General features: G+C 43.8%; 2 protein-coding genes across 2 annotated transcripts; both read left to right on the top strand.

Moving 5' to 3' along the window:
- The first annotated feature begins 3521 nt into the window (after positions 1-3521).
- On the top strand, positions 3522-4641 carry LOC123100715 (germin-like protein 8-11). The gene is made up of 2 exons (XM_044522600.1): positions 3522-3690; positions 3894-4641. The coding sequence occupies exons 1-2, from the start codon at positions 3570-3572 to the stop codon at positions 4460-4462; spliced, it is 690 nt and encodes a 229-aa protein (XP_044378535.1). The 5' UTR covers positions 3522-3569; the 3' UTR covers positions 4463-4641.
- A 13084-nt stretch (positions 4642-17725) lies between these two features.
- On the top strand, positions 17726-18843 carry LOC123100714 (germin-like protein 8-11). The gene is made up of 2 exons (XM_044522599.1): positions 17726-17910; positions 18114-18843. The coding sequence occupies exons 1-2, from the start codon at positions 17727-17729 to the stop codon at positions 18680-18682; spliced, it is 753 nt and encodes a 250-aa protein (XP_044378534.1). The 5' UTR covers position 17726; the 3' UTR covers positions 18683-18843.
- The last annotated feature ends 4597 nt before the right edge of the window (positions 18844-23440 follow it).

Below are 23440 nucleotides of genomic sequence, written 5' to 3'. Positions count from 1 at the left end.
GACCAGGGGGTGGAGCAGAGAGAAGGGACATCCCACTGCCGCCTACCACCGTTCGGGGCTTTTCTCTATGTGGTGCCGATCGATGGCTACCAGGGAGGTGGAGAGTGTGTAGGTCTAGGGCGGATGGTGGAGATAGGCACTCATGTCGTCCACCAGGATGATGTTGGGGCCTGTCTTCTTCTTTCTCGATGCATTTTATTTGTCTGAGGGAAACATCTTTTCTGTATCAAAACGACACACACACACACACACACACACACACACACACACACACACACACACACACACCTCCAAGAAATTAATCAGTTTATGAGTGGCCACCCAGCCCATTCATTGGGTGTGCTGTTTACTCTAACAAAAGAGGCATGCGAGGTGTGTCATGAGCCTACTCAAGAAAGGACGACTAGATTGTCAGATTTTTCCATTGAAATGATCATGATAAACCTCTTAGCAAGAGGACGTTAACTACTCTTACTAAGATCACATGAATTGTTTCTGCTCCCTATCGTCATTGTTATGCGTGCGTGGATTAATGTAATTAACCATTTTGAGAAAATTTTGACCAAGTAAATATCTTATTGATGTGATGATAACAGGAGCTGCTACATATAATTGTTGTGTATTAGTTGCATTCATGCATGGAATAACGCACCTCAATTTCTTCCTCATTGACACAATGCGTTAACTACAACGTCATCTTACAACCTAATATTATGTATATCACTAGGTGACTCATATTGCAAAGTTTCTCTGTTTATTTTTCCCTTGGTTTTGGAGGACGGTAAGATATTCCATTATATCTCTAACAATGCTTTTTAATCATATGTAAGCTGCTAACACACATCTATCAATGTATAATTATGCGTATGTTATTTTTATCCCATGCCATATCTTGTGCACAGTATTGTTCGCGACAAATCCGGTGACAAATATATAGTTTGCTTATGTTAGTGGCCACAGCTTGAAAAGCTTGATTGCACGCATTCTTTAGCAACTGAAAAGAAGAGAGGGAGTAGATAAAGCTAAGCAGGTGACTTTGTCTACCTAGAAAACGATTTCTTTACGTCACTTGGCTTTTATCAGCTCCTCTTTGACCTCGTGAGGACCAGTTCTCACCATGACCAAGTATATGATATCTAATAAACTATGGTGGTGGGTGGTGACATTTCATGGAACCAGCCCTGCAAGCATTGTGCCGACTTGGGTGAGATGGATAAATAATCATAATATACTACTCAGCCGTACAACAGATGATGCAGTAACGCTTAGGTATATTAAAAGGAAACTTGAGGAGTTTAGGCAAAATTTTAATCAGAAGCGAATATATGACCATATGATTATATGGTAATGTGCTCGGAGGTTGCAATGTGCATGTTGAATGTGCAAAAGTTGCTTCCTGGAGTCGTTCTTCTGGTCTGTCTTTCCGGTGATGAAAGATGTAGTTTACGTTTCCATTGCCCCGAAACTTGCTGTTTTGGTTGCCGTTAGTTCTATTTTTCCTGGATGTATTGTTTTAGCTTCCTTTTGGTTCAAAACTCTTGTAAGTTTGATTGATCATTCCCCAGCAAAACTATTGTAGATAGTTGAGTCCGAAAAACAATTATTATTTGAGTTGTTTCTTTGTAAGATGCTTGTGATAGAAGCAATTAAATCATCTAATGGAAACTTCTTTCTACACTAAAACTGCCAACACACACCTCCAAGAAATTAATCTATTTATGACTTGGCCGCCTGGCCTAGTCTTGTCATTGGATGTATTCCCTCCGTAAACAAATATAAGAGCATTTAGATCACTACTTTAGTGATCTAAAAGCTTTGATATTTCTTTACAAAGGAAGTACTATTTAAGATAGCAAAAGAAGCAGGTGAGGTCTGGTGCCATGAACCTAGTCAGGAAGGCTAACCAGATTGTTAGATTTATAAACTGAACTGGTCACACATGATAAAACTCTTCGCAAGAAGATGTTAACTAGTCTTGCTAAGATCATATGGAAACTTCCTGCTCTCCATCGTCATGGCATTTGTATCAGCTCTCCTTTTTGTTGGGCACTTCGTCCATTAATGTCGGCGCTTCTTCCTGCAAGTACTCAAGCACTTCGAGAGACATCTGACCAAGTAAATATCCGACTGACATGATAATAACGTATAGGTGCTGCTACAAACGTATAGGTGGTTGCCGTTAGTTCTATTTTTCCTGGATTTATTGTTTTAGCTTCCTTTTGGTTCAAAACTCTTGTAAGTTTGATTGATCATTCCCCAGCAAAACTATTGCAGATATCCGAGTCCCAAAAACAATTATTATTTGAGTTGTTCCTTTGTAAGATGCTTGTGATAGAAGCAATTAAATCATCTAATGGAAACTTCTTTCTACACTAAAACTGCCAACACACACCTCCAAGAAATTAATCCGTTTATGACTTGGCCGCCTGGCCTAGTCTTGTCATTGGATGTACAACCTCCGTAAACAAATATAAGAGCGTTTAGATCACTACCTTAGTGATCTGAAAGCTCTTATATTTCTTTACAGAGGGAGTACTATTTACAATAGCAAAAGAAGCAGGTGAGGTGTGGTGCCACGAACCTAGTCAGGAAGGCTAACCAGATTGTTAGATTTATACACTGAACTGGTCATGCATGATAAAACTCTTCGCAAGAAGATGTTAACTAGTCTTGCTAAGATCATATGGAAACTTCCTGCTCTCCATCGTCATGGCATTTGTATCAGCTCTCCTTTTGTTTGGTCACTTCGTCCATTAATGTCGTCGCTTCTTACTGCAAGTACTCAACCACTTCGAGAGATATCTGACCAAGTAAATATCCGACTGACATGACGATAACGTATAGGGGCTGCTACAAATCCGCTAACAACTCTGTCACCCTATGTTACTGGATTTCATGAAAAATCTATTGGCAAATATATAATTTCATAGTTTGAAAAGGTAGATTGCACACATGATTCTGTATCAACTACTGAAAAGAACAGGGGTAGTAGTCATGCGCCCATGAGTCAAGCCTACGCGTGAGTAGGTGACTTCATCTATGTCGGCATCGAGCTAGAAAACGATTGATTGACTTACATGACTTGGCTCCTCAACTGCTCTTTGACTGGTTTTGTCCGCACCGGTTCCGACTATGACCAAGTATATGATATCTAATTAAACTAGTGCCGGATGTTTCTTGTCTTAAAAATCTTTTCATTAATAGTGATGGGTGGTGAATTTTCCTGGAATCGACCCTGCATGCATTGTGGTGACTCGGGTGAGATGGAGAAACATTCATAATTACTAGTCAGCCGTACACATCACCATATAATAGCTTTATATGGCTGTATACGCTGCATTGCTTCTTTGAAGGGAAAACGTGTCTTAAATGGGCGTATATGCAGTAGTTTAATTAGCAGCAAGAGACCAGTTCAATTGGCTGGTTGGTTTCACTTGACTAAGTCTATAATTGCTAACGATTTCAGGCGCTGCTCGCTGCACCTATATAAACTCATACATCCCTGCATGTTCAAACCATCACTCACGCCACAATCACAGACAGAAACACAGGAGAGAGAAAAAGATCAGATGGCATCATCCTCTTCCTTCCTTCTCCTTGCTGTTCTTCTTGCGTTGGTCTCATGGCAGGCCACTGCCTCCGATCCTAGCCCCCTCCAGGACTTTTGTGTCGCCGACATGAATTCACCAGGTACTATCCGGTTTCTCATCACGTTCTCACCAAATAAATTTGTTGAAATGAATTTCTAGAAATTATATGCAAGTCGAAACAAGTTTGTAAGGCCTAAGCTTACACCAAATACATATGTTGAAATGAATTTCTGAAAATTATATGCTTGTTCAAACTACTTTGTAAGACCTAAGCTTACATTATAAATCTTTTCTATGCACCAGTACGTGTCAATGGGTTTGTTTGCAAGAACCCAATGGAGGTCAACGCTGATGACTTCTTCAAGGCAGCCGCCCTCGACAAGCCTAGGGTGACCAACAAGGTTGGATCCAACGTCACTTTGATCAACGTCATGCAGATTGCTGGACTCAACACCCTCGGCATCTCAATTGCGCGCATCGACTATGCTCCCTTGGGTCAAAACCCACCACATACGCACCCTCGCGCCACTGAGATCCTCACGGTGCTCGAGGGGACACTGTACGTTGGCTTTGTCACATCCAACCAGCCCGCCCCAAACAGAAACAAGTTCCTCTCGAAGGTGCTCAACAAAGGTGATGTGTTCGTCTTCCCCGTGGGGCTCATCCACTTCCAATTCAACCCCAACCCCCACAAGCCCGCCGTTGCAATTGCCGCGCTCAGCAGCCAGAACCCAGGGGCTATCACAATTGCCAATGCGGTGTTTGGGTCAGACCCACAAATATCCGATGATGTTCTTGCCAAGGCGTTTCAGGTGGAAAAGAATACAATAGACTGGCTCCAGGCTCAGTTCTGGGAGAACAACCACAACTAAGTAAAACGTTGGCTGATTACATGGAGGACCAGTGCGCAAATTAGGGACATGTTTGAGTTTGTAGATATGCATCCTAATCTATAAAATAAATGGAGCATATGTCATCCCATTGTTGTGTCTGTAATGAGTGAATTTATTTCTACCTTCTGAATAATTGACAATATCATTTTTTTATCACACTGATATGATCTCATATGCTTTTTTGGTTCTAATGTTTCGTATTTCTCATTAAAAAATCAATATTTTGGGTTCTTTTCCCCTTGTTCCGAAACAAGAGATGATTAGGTCAAAAAAGGAAACAATACACGATTATCTGGTAATCCAGTATATGTTTGATGCTAGGGTTGAACACCTAGGATTATGTTGCAATACATGCGAAGTATGCGATGGTTGGAGCCCGATTGTGCTCAGGATTTAAATGTGAAGTTGAATGTGCAAAAGTAGCTTCCTGGAGTCGTTGTTATGCTCTCTTGCTTTCTGGTGTATGCTATAAGAAATTTGCGGTTCCTGCTTGTAATATTTTAGCTTCCTTTTGGTTCAAAACTCTTGTAAGTTCAATTGATGATTGCTTTAATGGAAATTTGATGAGGTGGCTCATTTTATCAAAATACTTATGAGCATTATTTTTGTTTTTCTTAAGTTGACAACTAAAAATAAGATTTTTACTAAGTTTTAGAAACTGGACACACCAGAGACCAGATTCCAAAAATTTGCTCCAACATACATATAGAAAACATGCAAACATATACAAAAGAAAAGATTATTACCTAACCCCCCCGAAATGAATATTATTTGAGTTGTTTCTTTGTAACAAGCCTGTCATAGAAGCATTTTATCACAACACGGACTTCGGCCGCTTGGCTAAACGATATATGGTGTCGAGGAAATCCTCATACAAGATGATCAAAGAAAGCATGGAAAACCAAGCCAAACACGCTAACAAGCACAGGAAGTGCCCAATTAGACGCCTCCAGCACGCGGCCGAGAGGAAGCACATGAGAGGCTGGACCACCTAAAGACTCAACCAGGACCGACGACGACATTCAACCACATGCCACCTAGAAGAAAACACTGGACTTCGTCACATCGACACCACCCAACTGCTGTTAGAGAGAACCATCTGCCTAAACCAAGGAGCGTTGACCCTACCAGCGAGCAGAGATGATGAAAGGAGGATATTTCTGCATGTACAAGATAGGTGCAAGCAATATGGTGAGTCACCAAATTTGAGGTTGGTTCGATTGGATTGCCATACCATTCTGAACACGCCACTGCGACTGAAAGGCGACTACACTCACCGATGACGAACCCAAGAGGGTTATGACGCACTGCCACCACCACCGCATCCGTCGGGGTGTGGGGGGGACAAAGGTTTTCAGCCTGAGCTAGGAGGGCGGGAGAACAATGGCGACGACCCCAAGAGGTGCGTGACTACCAAGACATCGCCCCCAACAGCATTGAGGCGCCGAAATTTCGCTTGGACCGCCCCACACCCTTGCCAGACGTCCAACCTGCCATCCAGGGCCATCGCCTCCACATATGACACACCAAACCAATGCCTCGCCACCAAGTTTTAGGTACGGGGTCACAGGAGAAAGACATCAAACCATAGTGAGGCTCGAGCTGGCCCAAGTCCACGACCATGACCATATCCGGTTGGGCCTAAGACCGCCAACAAACCCACCTGACCATTCCGGGTAGGGGCATGGAGTACCTCACCTGCGGTGGAACCTCACCCATCAGAGGCTATGGGCAACCACATCCCGTCTGACCGCAATCACCCCTCACAGGTCGATGATCACGATGCTGCCTGATCTGGGAGAGCACCGGCTCCAGGCAGAGTTCCCTGATCCACGCACGAACCAAGTGAACCATGACACCACTAGACATGCCACGAAATCTCAGGTCAGCGGCCCACATCCGGAGGCAGGGGATAGCAGTGGTGGTGGTGTGAGGTGCTAGGGTTAGCCCACAGAGACCAGTGGGTGGAGCGGAGAGAAGGGACATCCCACTGCCGCCTGCCATCGCTCGGGGCTTTGCTCTATGTGGTGCCGATGGATGGCTACCAGGGAGGTGGAGAGTGTGTAGGTCTAGGGCGGGTGGAGGAGATAGGCACTCATGTCGTCCACCAGGATGATGTTGGGGCCTGTATTCTTATTTCTGGATGCATTTTAATTGTATGAGGGAAACATCTTTTCTGTATCAGAACGACACACACACACTGTTGGGGAACGTAGCAATAATTCAAAATTTTCTACGCATCACCAAGATCAATCTATGGAGTCATCTAGCAATGAGAGAGAGGAGTGCATCTACATACCCTTGTAGATCGCGAGCGGAAGCGTTCAAGAGAACGGGGTTGATGGAGTCGTACTCGTCGTGATCCAAATCAACAATGATCCTAGCGCCGAACGGACGGCACCTCCGCGTTCAACACACGTACGGAGCAGCGACGTCTCCTCCTTCTTGATCCAGCAAGGGGGGAGGAGAGGTTGATGGAGATCCAGCAGCACGACGGCGTGGTGGTGGAAGTAGCGGGATCCCGGCAGGCTTCGCCAAGCGCAAGCGGGGAGGAAGAGGTGTCACGGGAGGGAGAGGGAGGCGCCAGGGCTTAGGTTGTTGCTGCCCTCCCTCCCCCCACTATATATAGGGCCAAGGGAGAGGGGGGGGGGGCGCAGCCTTGGCCCTTCCTCCAAGGAAGGGTGCGGCCAGGGAGGAGTCCTTTCTCCCCAAGGCACCTCGGAGGTGCCTTCCCCCTTTAGGACTCTCCGTTTTTCTTATCTCTTGGCGCATGGGCCTCTTGGGGCTGGTGCCCTTGGCCCATATAGGCCAAGGTGCACCCCCTACAGTCCATGTGGCCCCCCGGGGCTGGTGGACCCCCTTGGTGGACCCCCGGACCCCTTTCGGCACTCCCGGTACAATACCGATAAAGTGCGAAACTTTTCCGGCGACCAAAACAAGACTTCCCATATATAAATCTTTACCTCCGAACCATTCCGGAACTCCTCGTGACGTCCGGGATCTCATCCGGGACTCCGAACAACTTTCGGGTTACCGCATACTAATATCTCTACAACCCTAGCGTCACCGAACCTTAAGTGTGTAGACCCTACGGGTTCGGGAGACATGCAGACATGACCGAGACGACTCTCCGGTCAATAACCAACAGCGGGATCTGGATACCCATGTTGGCTCCCACATGCTCCTCGATGATCTCATCGTATGAACCACGATGTCGAGGATTCAATCAATCCCGTATGCAATTCCCTTTGTCTATCGGTATGGTACTTGCCCGAGATTCGATCGTCGGTATCCCGATACCTTGTTCAATCTCGTTACCGGCAAGTCTCTTTACTCGTTTCGTAACTCACATCATCCCGTGATCAACTCCTTGGTCACATTGTGCACATTATGATGATGTCCTACCGAGTGGGCCCAGAGATACCTCTCTGTTTACACGGAGTGACAAATCCCAGTCTCGATTCGTGCCAACCCAACAGACACTTTCGGAGATACCTGTAGTGCACCTTTATAGCCACCCAGTTACGTTGTGACGTTTGGTACACCCAAAGCATTCCTACGGTATCCGGGAGTTGCACAATCTCATGGTCTAAGGAAGTGATACTTGACATTAGAAAAGCTCTGAGCAAACGAACTACACGATCTTGTGCTAGGCTTAGGATTGGGTCTTGTCCATCACATCATTCTCCTAATGGTGTGATCCCGTTATCAACGACATCCAATGTCCATGGTCAGGAAACCGTAACCATCTATTGATCAACGAGCTAGTCTCCTAGAGGCTTACTAGGGACATGGTGTTGTCTATGTATCCACACATGTATATGAGTTTCCTATCAATACAATTCTAGCATGGATAATAAACGATTATCATGAACAAGGAAATATAATAATAACCTATTTATTATTGCCTCTAGGGCATATTTCCAACAGTCTCCCACTTGCACTAGAGTCAATAATCTAGTTCACATCACCATGTGATTAACACTCATAGGTCACATCACCATGTGACCAACATCCAAAGAGTTTACTAGAGTCAACAATCTAGTTCACATCACTATGTGATTAACACTCAATGAGTTCTGGTTTGATCATGTTATGCCTGTGAGAGAGGTTATTAGTCAACGGGTCTGAATCTTTCAGATCCGTGTGTGCTTTACGAATATCTATGTCATCTTGTGGATGCTACCACGCGCTATTTGGAGCCATTTCAAATAATTGCTCTACTATACGAATCCGGTTTACTACTCAGAGTCATCCGGATTAGTGTCAAAGTTCGCATCGACGTAACCCTTTACGACGAACTCCTTTTCACCTCCATAATCGAGAAAATTCCTTAGTCCACTAGATACTAAGGATAAATTCGACCGCTGTCATGTGATCCATTCCCGGATCACTATTGTACCCCTTGACCAACTCATGGCAAGGCACATTACGTGTGCGGTACACAGCATAGCATACTGTAGAGCCTACGTCTAAAGCATAGGGGACGACCTTCGTCCTTTCTCTCTCTTCTGCTGTGGTCAGGTCTTGAGTCTTACTCAATACTCACACCTTGTAACACAGCCAAGAACTCCTTCTTTGCTGATCTATTTTGAACTCTTTCAAAATCATGTCAAGGTGTGTGTTCTTTGAAAGTATCATCGGGCGTCTTGATCTATCTCTATAGATCTTGATGCCCATTATGTAAGCAGCTTTATACAGGTCTTCCTTTGAAAAACTCCTTTCAAACAACCCTTTATGCTTTCCAGAAATTTTACATCATTTCGGATCAACAATATGTCATTCACATATACTTATCAGAAATGTTGTAGCGCTCCCACTCACTTTATTGTAAATACAAGTTTCTAACAAACTTTGTATAAACCCAAAAACTTTGATCACTCTATCAAAGCGTATATTCTGACTCCGAGATGCTTGCTCTAATCCATGGAAGGATCGCTGGAGCTAGCATACCTTTTTAGCATCCTTAGGATCGACAAAACCTTTCTGATTGTATCACATACAACCTTTCCTTACGAAAACTGGTCAGGAAACTTGTTTTGACATCCATCTGCCAGATTTCATAAATGCAGCTAATGCTAACATGATTCCGACGGACTTAAGCATCGCTACGGATGAGAAAATCTCATCGTAGTCAACTCCTTGAACTTGTGGAAATACTCTTTGCCACAAGTCGAGCTTCATAGACGGTAACATTACCGTTCACGTCCGTCTTCTTCTCAAAGATCCATTTATCTCGGATTTCATGGCTTCTAACCATTTGTCGGAATATGGGCCCACCATCGCTTCTCCATAGCTCGTAGGTTCATTGTTGTCTAACAACATGACTTTCAAGACAGGATCATGTATTACTCTGAAGTAGTACGCATCCTGGTCGTCCTACGAGGTTTGGTAGTGACTTGATCCGAAGTTTCATGATCACTATCATAAGCTTCCACTTCAATTGGTGTAGGTGCCACAGGAACAACTTCCTGTGCCCTGCTACACACTAGTTGAAGTTATGGTTCAATAACCTTATCAAGTTTCCACCATCCTCCCACTCAATTCTTTCGAGAGAAACTTTTCCTCGAGAAAGGACCTGTTTCTAGAAGCAATTACTTTTGCTTCCAGATCTGAAATAGGAGGTATACCCAACTGTTTTGGGTATTCTATGAAGATGCATTTATCCGCTTTGGGTTCGAGCTTATCAGCCTGAAACTTTTTCACATAAGCATCGCAGCCCCAAACTTTTAAGAAACGACAACTTAGGTTTCTCTAAACGGTGTCGTCTCAACGGAATTGCGTGGTGCCCCTTTTAAAGTGAATGGGTTTGTCTCTAATGCCTAACCCATAAACGATAGTGGTAATTCGATAAGAGACATCATGGTATGCACCATATCCAATAGGGTGTAGTTATGATGTTCGGACACACCAACACACTATGGTGTTCCAGGCGGTATTAGTTGTGAAATACTTTCCACAATGTCTTAATTGTGTGCCAAACTCGTAACTCAGATACTCATCTCTATGATCATATCACAGGCATTTTATCCTCTTGTCACGACGACCTTCAACTTCACTCTGAAATTACTTGAACCTTTCAATAATTCAGACTTGTGTTTCATCAAGTAAATACACTTAGCATCTACTCAAATCATCTGTGAAGTAAGAACATAACGATATCCACTGCATGCCTCAGCACTCATTGGACTGCATACATCAAAATGTATTACTTCCAATAAGTTGCTCTCTTGTTCCATCTTACTGAAAACGAGGCTTTTCAGTCATCTTGCCCATGTGGTATGATTTGCATGTCTCAAGTGATTCAAAATCAAGTGAGTCCAAACGATCCATCTGCATGGAGTTTCTTCATGCATATATACCAATAGACATGGTTTGCATGTCTCAATCTTTTCAAAAAACGAGTGAGTCCAAAGATCCATCTACATGGAGCTTCTTCATGCGTTTTATCCCAATAAGACTCAAATAGCAGTGCCACAAGTATGTGGTACTATCATTACTTTTGGCATGAACATGTGTATCACTACGATCGAGATTCATTTTAGGTGCAAGACCATTGAAGGTATTATTCAAATAAACAGAGTAACCATTATTCTCCTTAAATGAATAATCGTATTGCGATAAACATAATCCAATCATGCTCAACGCAAACACCAAATCTCGATGGTAGAGGGAGCATGCGATGCTTGATCACATCAACCTTGGAAACACTTCCAACACATATCGTCATCTCACCTTTAGCTAGTCTCCGTTTATTTCGCAGCTTTTATTCCGAGTTACTAACACTTAGCAACCGAACCGGTATCTAATACCCTGGTGCTGCTAGGAGTACTAGTAAAGTACACATTCATATAATGTATATCCAATATACTTCTGTCGACCTTGCCTGCCTTCTCATCTACCAAGTATCTAGGGTAGTCCCGCTTCAGTGTCCGTTCCCCTCATTACAGAAGCACTTAGTCTCGGGTTTGGGTTTAACCTTGGGATTCTTCAGTAGAGCAGCAAATGATTTGCTGTTTCATGAAGTATCCCTTTTGCCCTTGCCCTTCTAGAAACTAGTGGTTTTACTAACCATCAACAATTGATGCTCCTTCTTGATTTCTACTTTCGCGGTGTCAAACATCGCGAATAGCTCAAGGATCATCATAACTATCCCTGATATGTTATAGTTCATCACGAAGCTCTACTAGCTTGGTGGCAGTGACTATGGAGAACCATCACTATCTCATCTGGAAGATAAACTCCCACTCGATTCAAGCGATTGTGGCACTCAGACAATCTGAGCACATGCTCAACGATTGAGCTTTTCTCCCTTAGTCTTCAGGCTTAAGAAACTTGTCAGAGGTCTCATACCTCTTGACGTGGGCACTAGTCTGAAATCCCAATTTCAGTCTTCGGAACATCTCATATGTTCTGCGACGTTTCAAAAATGTCTTTGGTGCCACAATTCTAAACCGTTAGCATTACGCACTGAACTATCACATAGTTATCAAAACGTGTATGTCAGATGTTCCGCAACATCTACAGACGACGCTGAGGTTCAGCACACCGAGCGGTGCATTAAGGACATAAGCCTTCTGTGCAGCAATGAGGACAATCCTCAGTTTACGGACCCAGTCCGCATAATTGCTACTACCAACTTTCAACTAAATTTTCTCTAGGAACATATCTTAAACAGTAGAACTAAAGCGTATGACATAATTTGCAAAGATCTTTTGACTATGTTCATGATAATGAAGTTCATCTGATTATTGAACTCCCACTCAGATAAACATCCCTCTAGTCATCTAAGTGATACATGATCCGAGTCAAACTAGGCCGTGTCCGATCATCACGTGAGACGGACTAGTCATCATCGGTGAACATCTCCATGTTGATCGTATCTGCTATACGACTCATGTTCGACCTTTCGGTCTCTTGTGTTCCGAGGCCATGTCTGTACATGCTAGGCTCGTCAAGTCAACCTAAGTGTTTCACATGTGTTCTGAGGCCATGTCTGTACATGCTAGGCTCGTCAACACCCGTTGTATTCGAACGTTAGAATCTATCACACCCGATCATCACGTGGTGCTTCGAAACAACGAACTTTCGCAACGGTGCACAGTTAGGGGGAACACTTTCTTGAAATTATTATAAGGGATCATCTTACTTACTACCGTCGTTCTAAGCAAATAAGATGCATAACATGATAAACATCACATGCAATCAAATAGTGACATGATATGGCCAATATCATTTTGCTCCTTTGATCTCCATCTTCGGGGCACCATGATCATCTTTGTCACCGGCATGACACCATGATCTCCATCATCATGATCTCCATCATTGTGTCTTCATGAAGTTGTCACGCCAACGATTACTTCTACTTCTATGGCTAATGCGCTTAGCAATAAAGTAAAGTAATTTACATGGCGTTATTCAATGACACGCAGGTCATGCAAAAAATAAAGACAACTCCTATGGCTCCTGCCGGTTGTCATACTCATCGACATGCAAGTCGTGATTCCTATTACAAGAATATGATCAATCTCATACATCACATATATCATTCATCACATCTTCTGGCCATATCACATCACATAGCACATGCTGCAAAAACAAGTTAGACGTCTAATTGTTGTTGCAAGTTTTTACGTGGCTTGTATAGGTTTCTAGCAAGAACGTTTCTTACCTACGTAAAACCACAACGTGATATGCCAATTTCTATTTACCCTTCATAAGGACCCTTTTCATCGAATCCGTTCTGACTAAAGTGGGAGAGACAGACACCCGCTAGCCACCTTATGCAACTAGTGCATGTCAGTCGGTGGAACCTGTCTCACGTAAGCGTACGTGTAAGGTCGGTCCGGGCCGCTTCATCCCACAATACCGCCGAAACAAGATAGGACTAGTAGCGGCAAGAAGAATTGACAACATCGACGCCCACAACTACTTTGTGTTCTACTCATGCATAGAAACTACGCATAGACCTAGCTCATGATGCCACTGTTGGGGAACGTAGCAATAATTCAAAATTTTCTACGCATCACCAAGATCAATCTATGGAGTCATCTAGCAATGAGAGAGAGGAGTGCATCTACATACCCTTGTAGATCGCGAGCGGAAGCGTTCAAGAGAACGGGGTTGATGGAGTCGTACTCGTCGTGATCCAAATCAACGATGATCCTAGCGCCGAACGGACGGCACCTCCGCGTTCAACACACGTACGGAGCAGCGACGTCTCCTCCTTCTTGATCCAGCAAGGGGGGAGGAGAGGTTGATGGAGATCCAGTAGCACGACGGCGTGGTGGTGGAAGTAGCGGGATCCCGGCAGGGCTTCGCCAAGCGCAAGCGGGGAGGAAGAGGTGTCACGGGAGGGAGAGGGAGGCGCCAGGGCTTAGGTTGTTGCTGCCCTCCCTACCCCCCACTATATATAGGGCCAAGGGAGAGGGGTGGGGGGCGCAGCCTTGGCCCTTCCTCCAAGGAAGGGTGCGGCCAGGGAGGAGTCCTTCCTCCCCAAGGCACCTCGGAGGTGCCTTCCCCCTTTAGGACTCTCCGTTTTTCTTATCTCTTGGCGCATGGGCCTCTTGGGGCTGGTGCCCTTGGCCCATATAGGCCAAGACGCACCCCCTACAGTCCATGTGCCCCCCCGGGGCTGGTGGACCCCCTTGGTGGACCCCCGGACCCCTTTCGGCACTCCCGGTACAATACCGATAAAGTGCGAAACTTTTCCGGCGACCAAAACAAGACTTCCCATATATAAATCTTTACCTCCGGACCATTCCGGAACTCCTCATGACGTCCGGGATCTCATCCGGGACTCCGAACAACTTTCGGGTTACCGCATACTAATATCTCTACAACCCTAGCGTCACCGAACCTTAAGTGTGTAGACTCTACGGGTTCGGGAGACATGCAGACATGACCGAGACGACTCTCCGGTCAATAACCAACAGCGGGATCTGGATACCCATGTTGGCTCCCACATGCTCCTCGATGATCTCATCGGATGAACCACGATGTCGAGGATTAAATCAATCCCGTATGCAATTCCCTTTGTCTATCGGTATGGTACTTGCCCGAGATTCGATCGTCGGTATCCCGATACCTTGTTCAATCTCGTTACCGGCAAGTCTCTTTACTCGTTCCGTAACTCACATCATCCCGTGATCAACTCCTTGGTCACATTGTGCACATTATGATGATGTCCTACCGAGTGGGCCCAGAGATACCTCTCCGTTTACACGGAGTGACAAATCCCAGTCTCGATTCGTGCCAACCCAACAGACACTTTCGGAGATACCTGTAGTGCACCTTTATAGCCACCCAGTTACGTTGTGACGTTTGGTACACCCAAAGCATTCCTACGGTATCCGGGAGTTGCACAATCTCATGGTCTAAGGAAGTGATACTTGACATTAGAAAAGCTCTGAGCAAACGAACTACACGATCTTGTGCTAGGCTTAGGATTGGGTCTTGTCCATCACATCATTCTCCTAATGGTGTGATCCCGTTATCAACGACATCCAATGTCCATGGTCAGGAAACCGTAACCATCTATTGATCAACGAGCTAGTCTCCTAGAGGCTTACTAGGGACATGGTGTTGTCAATGTATCCACACATGTATATGAGTTTCCTATCAATACAATTCTAGCATGGATAATAAATGATTATCATGAACAAGGAAATATAATAATAACCTATTTATTATTGCCTCTAGGGCATATTTCAAACACACACACCTCCAAGAAATTAATCAGTTTATGAGTGGCCACCCAGCCAATTCATTGGGTGTGCTGTTTACTCTAACAAAAGAGGCATGCGAGGTGTGTCATGAGCCTACTCAAGAAAGGACGACTAGATTGTCAGATTTTTCCATTGAAATGATCATGATAAACCTCTTAGCAAGAGGACGTTAACTACTCTTACTAAGATCACATGAATTGTTTCTGCTCCCTATCGTCATTGTTATGCGTGCGTGGATTAATGTAAGTAACCATTCTGAGAAAATTTTGACCAAGTAAATATCTTATTGATGTGATGATAACAGGGGCTGCTACATATAATTGTTGTGTATTAGTTGCATTCATGCATGGAATGACGCACCTCGATTTCTTCCTCATTGACACAATGCGTTAACTACAACGTCATCTTCCAACCTAATATTTTGTATATCACTAGGTGACCCATATTGCAAAGTATCTATGTTAATTTTTCCCTTGGTTTAGGAGGACGGTAAGATATTCCATTACATCTCCAACCATGCATTTTAATCATATGTATGTTAAGCTGCTAACACACATCTATCAATGTATAATTATGTGTATGTTATTTTTATCCCATGCCATATCTTGTGCACAGTATTGTTCGTGACAAATTCGGTGACAAATATATAGTTTGCTTATGTTAGTGGCCACAGCTTGAAAAGCTTGATTGCATGCATTCTGTAGCAACTGAAAAGTAGCGAGGGAGTAGATAAAGCTAAGCAGGTGACTTTGTCTAGGTAGAAAACGATTGCTTTACGTCACTAGGCTTTTATCAGCTGCTCTTTGACCTTGTGAGGACCAATTCTCACCAATGACCAAGTATATGATATGTAATAAACTATGGTGGTGGGTGGTGACTTTTCATGGAACCAGCCCTGCAAGCATTGTGCCGACTAGGGTGAGATGGATAAATAATTATAATATACTACTCAGCCGTACATCAGATGATGCAGTAACGCTTAGGCTTATTAAAAGGAAACTTGAGGAGTTTATGCAAAAATTTAATCAAAAGCGAATAGATGACCATATGATTATATGGTAATGTCCTCGGAGGTTGCAATGTGCATGTTGAATGTGCAAAAGTTGCTTCCTGGAGTCCTTCTTGTGGTCTGTCTTTCCGGTGATGAAAGATGTTTCCATTGCCACGAAACTTGCTATTTTGGTTGCCGTTAGTTCTATTTTTCCTGGATTGATTGTTTTAGCTTCCTTTTGGTTCAAAACTCTTGTAAGTTTGATTGATCATTCCCCAGCAAAACTATTGCAGATATCCGAGTCCCAAAAACAATTATTATTTGAGTTGTTTCTTTGTAAGATGCTTGTCATAGAAGCAATTAAATCATCTAATGGAAACTTCTTTCTACACTAAAACTGCCAACACACACCTCCAAGAAATTAATCCGTTTATGACTTGGCTGCCTGGCCTAGTCTTGTCATTGGATGTACTCCTTCCGTAAACAAATATAAGAGCGTCTAGATCACTACTTTAGTGATCTGAAAGCTCTTATATTTCTTTACAGAGGGAGTACTATTTACAATAGCAAAAGAAGCAGGTGAGGTGTGGTGCCACGAACCTAGTCAGGAAGGCTAACCAGATTGTTAGATTTATACACTGAACTGGTCATGCATGATAAAACTCTTCGCAAGAAGATGTTAACTAGTCTTGCTAAGATCATATGGAAACTTCCTGCTCTCCATCGTCATGGCATTTGTATCAGCTCTCCTTTTGTTTGGTCACTTCGTCCATTAATGTCGTCGCTTCTTACTGCAAGTACTCAACCACTTCGAGAGATATCTGACCAAGTAAATATCCGACTGACATGACGATAACGTATAGGGGCTGCTACAAATCCGCTAACAACTCTGTCACCCTATGTTACTGGATTTCATGAAAAATCTATTGGCAAATATATAATTTCATAGTTTGAAAAGGTAGATTGCACACATGATTCTGTATCAACTACTGAAAAGAACAGGGGTAGTAGTCATGCGCCCATGAGTCAAGCCTACGCGTGAGTAGGTGACTTCATCTATGTCGGCATCGAGCTAGAAAACGATTGATTGCCTTACATGACTTGGCTCCTCAACTGCTCTTTGACTGGTTTCATCCGCACCGGTTCCGACTATGACCAAGTATATGATATCTAATTAAACTAGTGCCGGATGTTTCTTGTCTTAAAAATCTTTTCCTTAATAGTGATGGGTGGTGAATTTTCCTGGAATCGACCCTGCATGCATTGTGGTGACTCAGGTGAGATGGAGAAACATTCATAATTACTAGTCAGCCGTACACATCACCATATAATAGCTTTATATGGCTGTATACGCTGCATTGCTTCTTTGAAGGGAAAACGTGTCTTAAATGGGCGTATATGCAGTAGTTTAATTAGCAGCAAGAGACCAGTTCAATTGGTTGGTTGGTTTCACTTGACTAAGTCTATAATTGCTAACGATTTCAGGCGCTGCTCGCTGCACCTATATAAACTCATACATCCCTGCATGTTCAAACCATCACTCACGCCACAATCACAAACAGAAACACAGGAGAGAGAAAAAGATCAGATGGCATCATCCTCTTCCTTCCTTCTCCTTGCTGTTCTTCTTGCGTTGGTCTCATGGCAGGCCACTGCCTCCGATCCTAGCCCCCTCCAGGACTTTTGTGTCGCCGACATGAATTCACCAGGTACTATCCGGTTTCTCATCACGTTCTCACCAAATAAATTTGTTGAAATGAATTTCTAGAAATTATATGCAAGTCGAAACAACTTTGTAAGACCTAAGCTTACACCAAATACATATGTTGAAATGAATTTCTGAAAATTATATGCATGTTCAAACTACTTTGTAAGACCTAGGCTTACATTATAAATCTTTTCTATGCACCAGTACGTGTCAATGGGTTTGTTTGCAAGAACCCAATGAAGGTCAACGCTGATGACTTCTTCAAGGCAGCCGCCCTCGACAAGCCTAGGGTGACCAACAAGGTTGGATCCAACGTCACTTTGATCAACGTCATGCAGATTGCTGGACTCAACACCCTCGGCATCTCAATTGCGCGCATCGACTATGCTCCCTTGGGTCAAAACCCACCACATACGCACCCTCGCGCCACTGAGATCCTCACGGTGCTCGAGGGGACACTGTACGTTGGCTTTGTCACATCCAACCAGCCCGCCCCAAACAGAAACAAGTTCCTCTCGAAGGTGCTCAACAAAGGTGATGTGTTCGTCTTCCCCGTGGGGCTCATCCACTTCCAATTCAACCCCAACCCCCACAAGCCCGCCGTTGCAATTGCCGCGCTCAGCAGCCAGAACCCAGGGGCTATCACAATTGCCAATGCGGTGTTTGGGTCAGACCCACAAATATCCGATGATGTTCTTGCCAAGGCGTTTCAGGTGGAAAAGAATACAATAGACTGGCTCCAGGCTCAGTTCTGGGAGAACAACCACAACTAAGTGAAACGTTGGCTGATTACACGGAGGACCAGTGCGCAAATTAGGGAGATGTTTGAGTTTGTAGATATGCATCCTAATCTATAAAATAAATGGAGCATATGTCATCCCATTGTTGTGTCTGTAATGAGTGAATTTATTTCTACCTTCTGAATAATTGACAATATCATTTTTTATCACACTGATATGATCTCATATGCTTTTTTGGTTCTAATGTTTCGTATTTCTCATTAAAAAATCAATATTTTGGGTTCTTTTCCCCTTGTTCCGAAACAAGAGATGATTAGGTCAAAAAAGGAAACAATACACGATTATCTTGTAATCCAGTATATGTTTGATGCTAGGGTTGAACACCTAGGATTATGTTGCAATACATGCGAAGTATGCGATGGTTGGAGCCCGATTGTGCTCAGGATTTAAATGTGAAGTTGAATGTGCAAAAGTAGCTTCCTGGAGTCGTTGTTCTGCTCTCTTGCTTTCTGGTGTATGCTATAAGAAATTTGCGGTTCCTGCTTGTACTATTTTAGCTTCCTTTTGGTTCAAAACTCTTGTAAGTTCAATTGATGGTTGCTTTAATGGAAATTTGATGAGGTGGATCGTTTTATCAAAATACTTATGAGCATTATTTTTGTTTTTCTTAAGTTGACAACTAAAAATAAGACTGTTACTAAGTTTTAGAAACTGGACACACCAGAGACCAGATTCCAAAAATTTGCTCCAACATACATATAGAAAACATGCAAAAATATACAAAAGAAAAGACTATTACCTAAACCCCCCCGAAATGAATATTATTTGAGTTGTTTCTTTGTAACAAGCCTGTTATAGAAGCATTTTATCACAAAAAGGACTTCGGCCGCTTGGCTGAACGATATATGGTGTCGAGGAAATCCTCATACAAGATGATCAAAGAAAGCATGGAAAACCAAGCCAAACGCGCTAACAAGCACCGGAAGTGCCTAATTAGACGCCTCCAGCATGCAGCCGAGAGGAAGCACATGAGAGGCTGGACCACCTAAAGACTCAACCAGGACCGACGACGACATTAACCGACAGGCCACCTAGAAGAAAACACTGGACTTCGTCACATCGACACCACCCAACTGCTGTTAGAGAGAACCCTCTGCCTAAACCAAGGAGCGTTGACCCTACCAGCGAGCAGAGATGATGAAAGGAGGATATTTCTGCATGTACAAGATAGGTGCAAGCAATACGGTGAGTCACCAAGAGGTTGGTTCGATTGGATTGCCATACCATTCTGAACACGCCACTGCGACTGAAAGGCGACTACACTCACCGATGACGAACCCAAGAGGGTTATGACGCACTGCCACCACCACCGCATCCGTCGGGGGGTGGGGGGGGGGCAAAGGTTTTCAGCCTGAGCTAGGAGGGCGGGAGAACAATGGCGACGACCCAAAGAGGTGCGTGACTACCAAGACATCGCCCCCAACAGCATTGAGGCGCCGAAATTTCGCTTGGACCGCCCCACACCCTTGCCAGACGTCCAACCTGCCATCCAGGGCCATCGCCTCAACATATGACACACCAAACCAATGCCTCGCCACCAAGTTTTAGGTACGGGGTCACAGGAGAAAGACATCAAACCATAGTGAGGCTCGAGCTGGCCCAAGTCCACGACCATGACCATATCCGGTCGGGCCTAAGACCGCCAACAAACCCACCTGACCATTCCGGGTAGGGGCATGGAGTACCTCACCTGCGGTGGAACCTCACCCATCAGAGGCTATGGGCAACCACATCCCGTCTGACCGCAATCACCCCTCACAGGTCGATGATCACGATGCTGCCTGATCTGGGAGAGCACCGGCTCCAGGCAGAGTTCCCTGATCCACGCACGAACCAAGTGAACCATGACACCACTAGACATGCCACGAAATCTCAGGTCAGCGGCCCACATCCGGAGGCAGGGGATAGCAGTGGTGGTGGTGTGAGGAGCTAGGGTTAGCCCACAGAGACCAGGGGGTGGAGCGGAGAGAAGGGACATCCCACTGCCGCCTGCCATCGCTCGGGGCTTTGCTCTATGTGGTGCCGATGGATGGCTACCAGGGAGGTGGAGAGTGTGTAGGTGTAGGGCGGGTGGAGGAGATAGGCACTCATGTCGTCCACCAGGATGATGTTGGGGCCTGTATTCTTATTTCTGGATGCATTTTAATTGTATGAGGGAAACATCTTTTCTGTATCAAAATGACACACACACACACCTCCAAGAAATTAATCAGTTTATGAGTGGCCACCCAGCCAATTCATTGGGTGTGCTGTTTACTCTAACAAAAGAGGCATGCGAGGTGTGTCATGAGCCTACTCAAGAAAGGACGACTAGATTGTCAGATTTTTCCATTGAAATGATCATGATAAACCTCTTAGCAAGAGGACGTTAACTACTCTTACTAGGATCACATGAATTGTTTCTGCTCCCTATCGTCAGTGTTATGCGTGCGTGGATTAATGTAATTAACCATTCTGAGAAAATTTTGACCAAGTAAATATCTTATTGATGTGATGATAACAGGGGCTGCTACATATAATTGTTGTGTATTAGTTGCATTCATGCATGGAATGATGCACCTCGATTTCTTCCTCATTGACACAATGCGTTAACTACAACGTCATCTTCCAACCTAATATTTTGTATATCACTAGGTGACCCATATTGCAAAGTATCTCTGTTAATTTTTCCCTTGGTTTAGGAGGACGGTAAGATATTCCATTACATCTCCAACCATGCATTTTAATCATATGTATGTTAAGCTGCTAACACACATCTATCAATGTATAATTATGTGTATGTTATTTTTATCCCATGCCATATCTTGTGCACAGTATTGTTCGTGACAAATCCGGTGACAAATATATAGTTTGCTTATGTTAGTGGCCACAGCTTGAAAAGCTTGATTGCACGCATTCTGTAGCAACTGAAAAGTAGCGAGGGAGTAGATAAAGCTAAGCAGGTGACTTTGTCTAGGTAGCAAACGATTGCTTTACGTCACTTGGCTTTTATCAGCTGCTCTTTGACCTCGTGAGGACCAATTCTCACCAATGACCAAGTATATGATATGTAATAAACTATGGTGGTGGGTGGTGACTTTTCATGGAACCAGCCCTGCAAGCATTGTGCCGACTTGGGTGAGATGGATAAATAATTATAATATACTACTCAGCCGTACATCAGATGATGCAGTAACGCTTAGGCTTATTAAAAGGAAACTTGAGGAGTTTATGCAAAAATTTAATCAGAAGCGAATAGATGACCATATGATTATATGGTAATGTGCTCGGAGGTTGCAATGTGCATGTTGAATGTGCAAAAGTTGCTTCCTGGAGTCGTTCTTGTGGTCTGTCTTTCCGGTGATGAAAGATGTTTCCATTGCCACGAAACTTGCTATTTTGGTTGCCGTTATTTCTATTTTTCCTGGATTTATTGTTTTAGCTTCCTTTTGGTTCAAAACTCTTGTAAGTTTGATTGATCATTCCCCAGCAAAACTATTGCAGATATCCGAGTCCCAAAAACAATTATTATTTGAGTTGTTTCTTTGTAAGATGCTTGTGATAGAAGCAATTAAATCATCTAACGGAAACTTCTTTCTACACTAAAACTGCCAACACACACCTCCAAGAAATTAATCCGTTTATGACTTAGCCGCCAGGCCTAGTCTTGTCATTGGATGTACTCCCTCCGTAAACAAATATAAGAACATTTAGATCACTACTTTAGTGATCTGAAAGCTCTTATATATCTTTACAGAGGGAGTACTATTTACAATAGCAAAAGAAGCAGGTGAGGTGTGGTGCGACAAACCTAGTCAGGAAGGCTAACCAGATTGTTAGATTTATACACTGAATTGGTCATGCATGATAAAACTCTTCGCAAGAAGATGTTAACTAGTCTTGCTAAGATCATATGGAAACTTCCTGCTCTCCATCGTCATGGCATTTGTATCAGCTCTCCTTTTGTTTGGTCACTTCGTCCATTAATGTCGTCGCTTCTTCCTGCAAGTACTCAACCACTTCGAGAGATATCTGACCAAGTAAATATCCGACCGACATGATGATAACGTATAGGGGCTGCTAAAAATCCGCTAACAACTCTGTCGCCCTATGTTACTGGATTTCATGAAAAATCTATTGGCAAATATATAATTTCATAGTTTGAAAAGGTAGATTGCACACATGATTCTGTATCAACTACTGAAAAGAACAGGGTAGTAGTCATGCGCCCATGAATCAAGCCTACACGTGAGTAGGTGACTTCATCTATGTCGGCATCGAGCTAGAAAACGATTGATTGCCTTACATGACTTGGCTCCTCAACTGCTCTTTGACTGGTTTCGTCTGCACCGGTTCCGACTATGACCAAGTATATGATATCTAATTAAACTAGTGCCGGATGTTTCTTGTCTTAAAAATCTTTTCCTTAATAGTGATGGGTGGTGAATTTTCCTGGAATCGACCCTGCTTGCATTGTGGTGACTCGGGTGAGATGGAGAAACATTCATAATTACTAGTCAGCCGTACACATCACCATATAATAGCTTTATATAGCTGTATACGCTGCATTGCTTCTTTGAAGGGAAAACATGTCTTAAATTGGCGTATATGCAGTAGTTTAATTAGCAGCAAGAGACCAGTTCAATTGGTTGGTTGGTTTCACTTGACTAAGTCTATAATTGCTAACGATTTCAGGCGCTGCTCGCTGGACCTATATAAACTCATACATCCCTGCATGTCCAAACCATCACC

Source organism: Triticum aestivum, chromosome 4D (assembly GCF_018294505.1).
Source record: "Triticum aestivum cultivar Chinese Spring chromosome 4D, IWGSC CS RefSeq v2.1, whole genome shotgun sequence".
Lineage (NCBI taxonomy): Eukaryota > Viridiplantae > Streptophyta > Magnoliopsida > Poales > Poaceae > Triticum > Triticum aestivum.
Note: the sequence above shows the minus strand (reverse complement) of the source record. Positions and strands in the feature narration are given on the sequence as shown.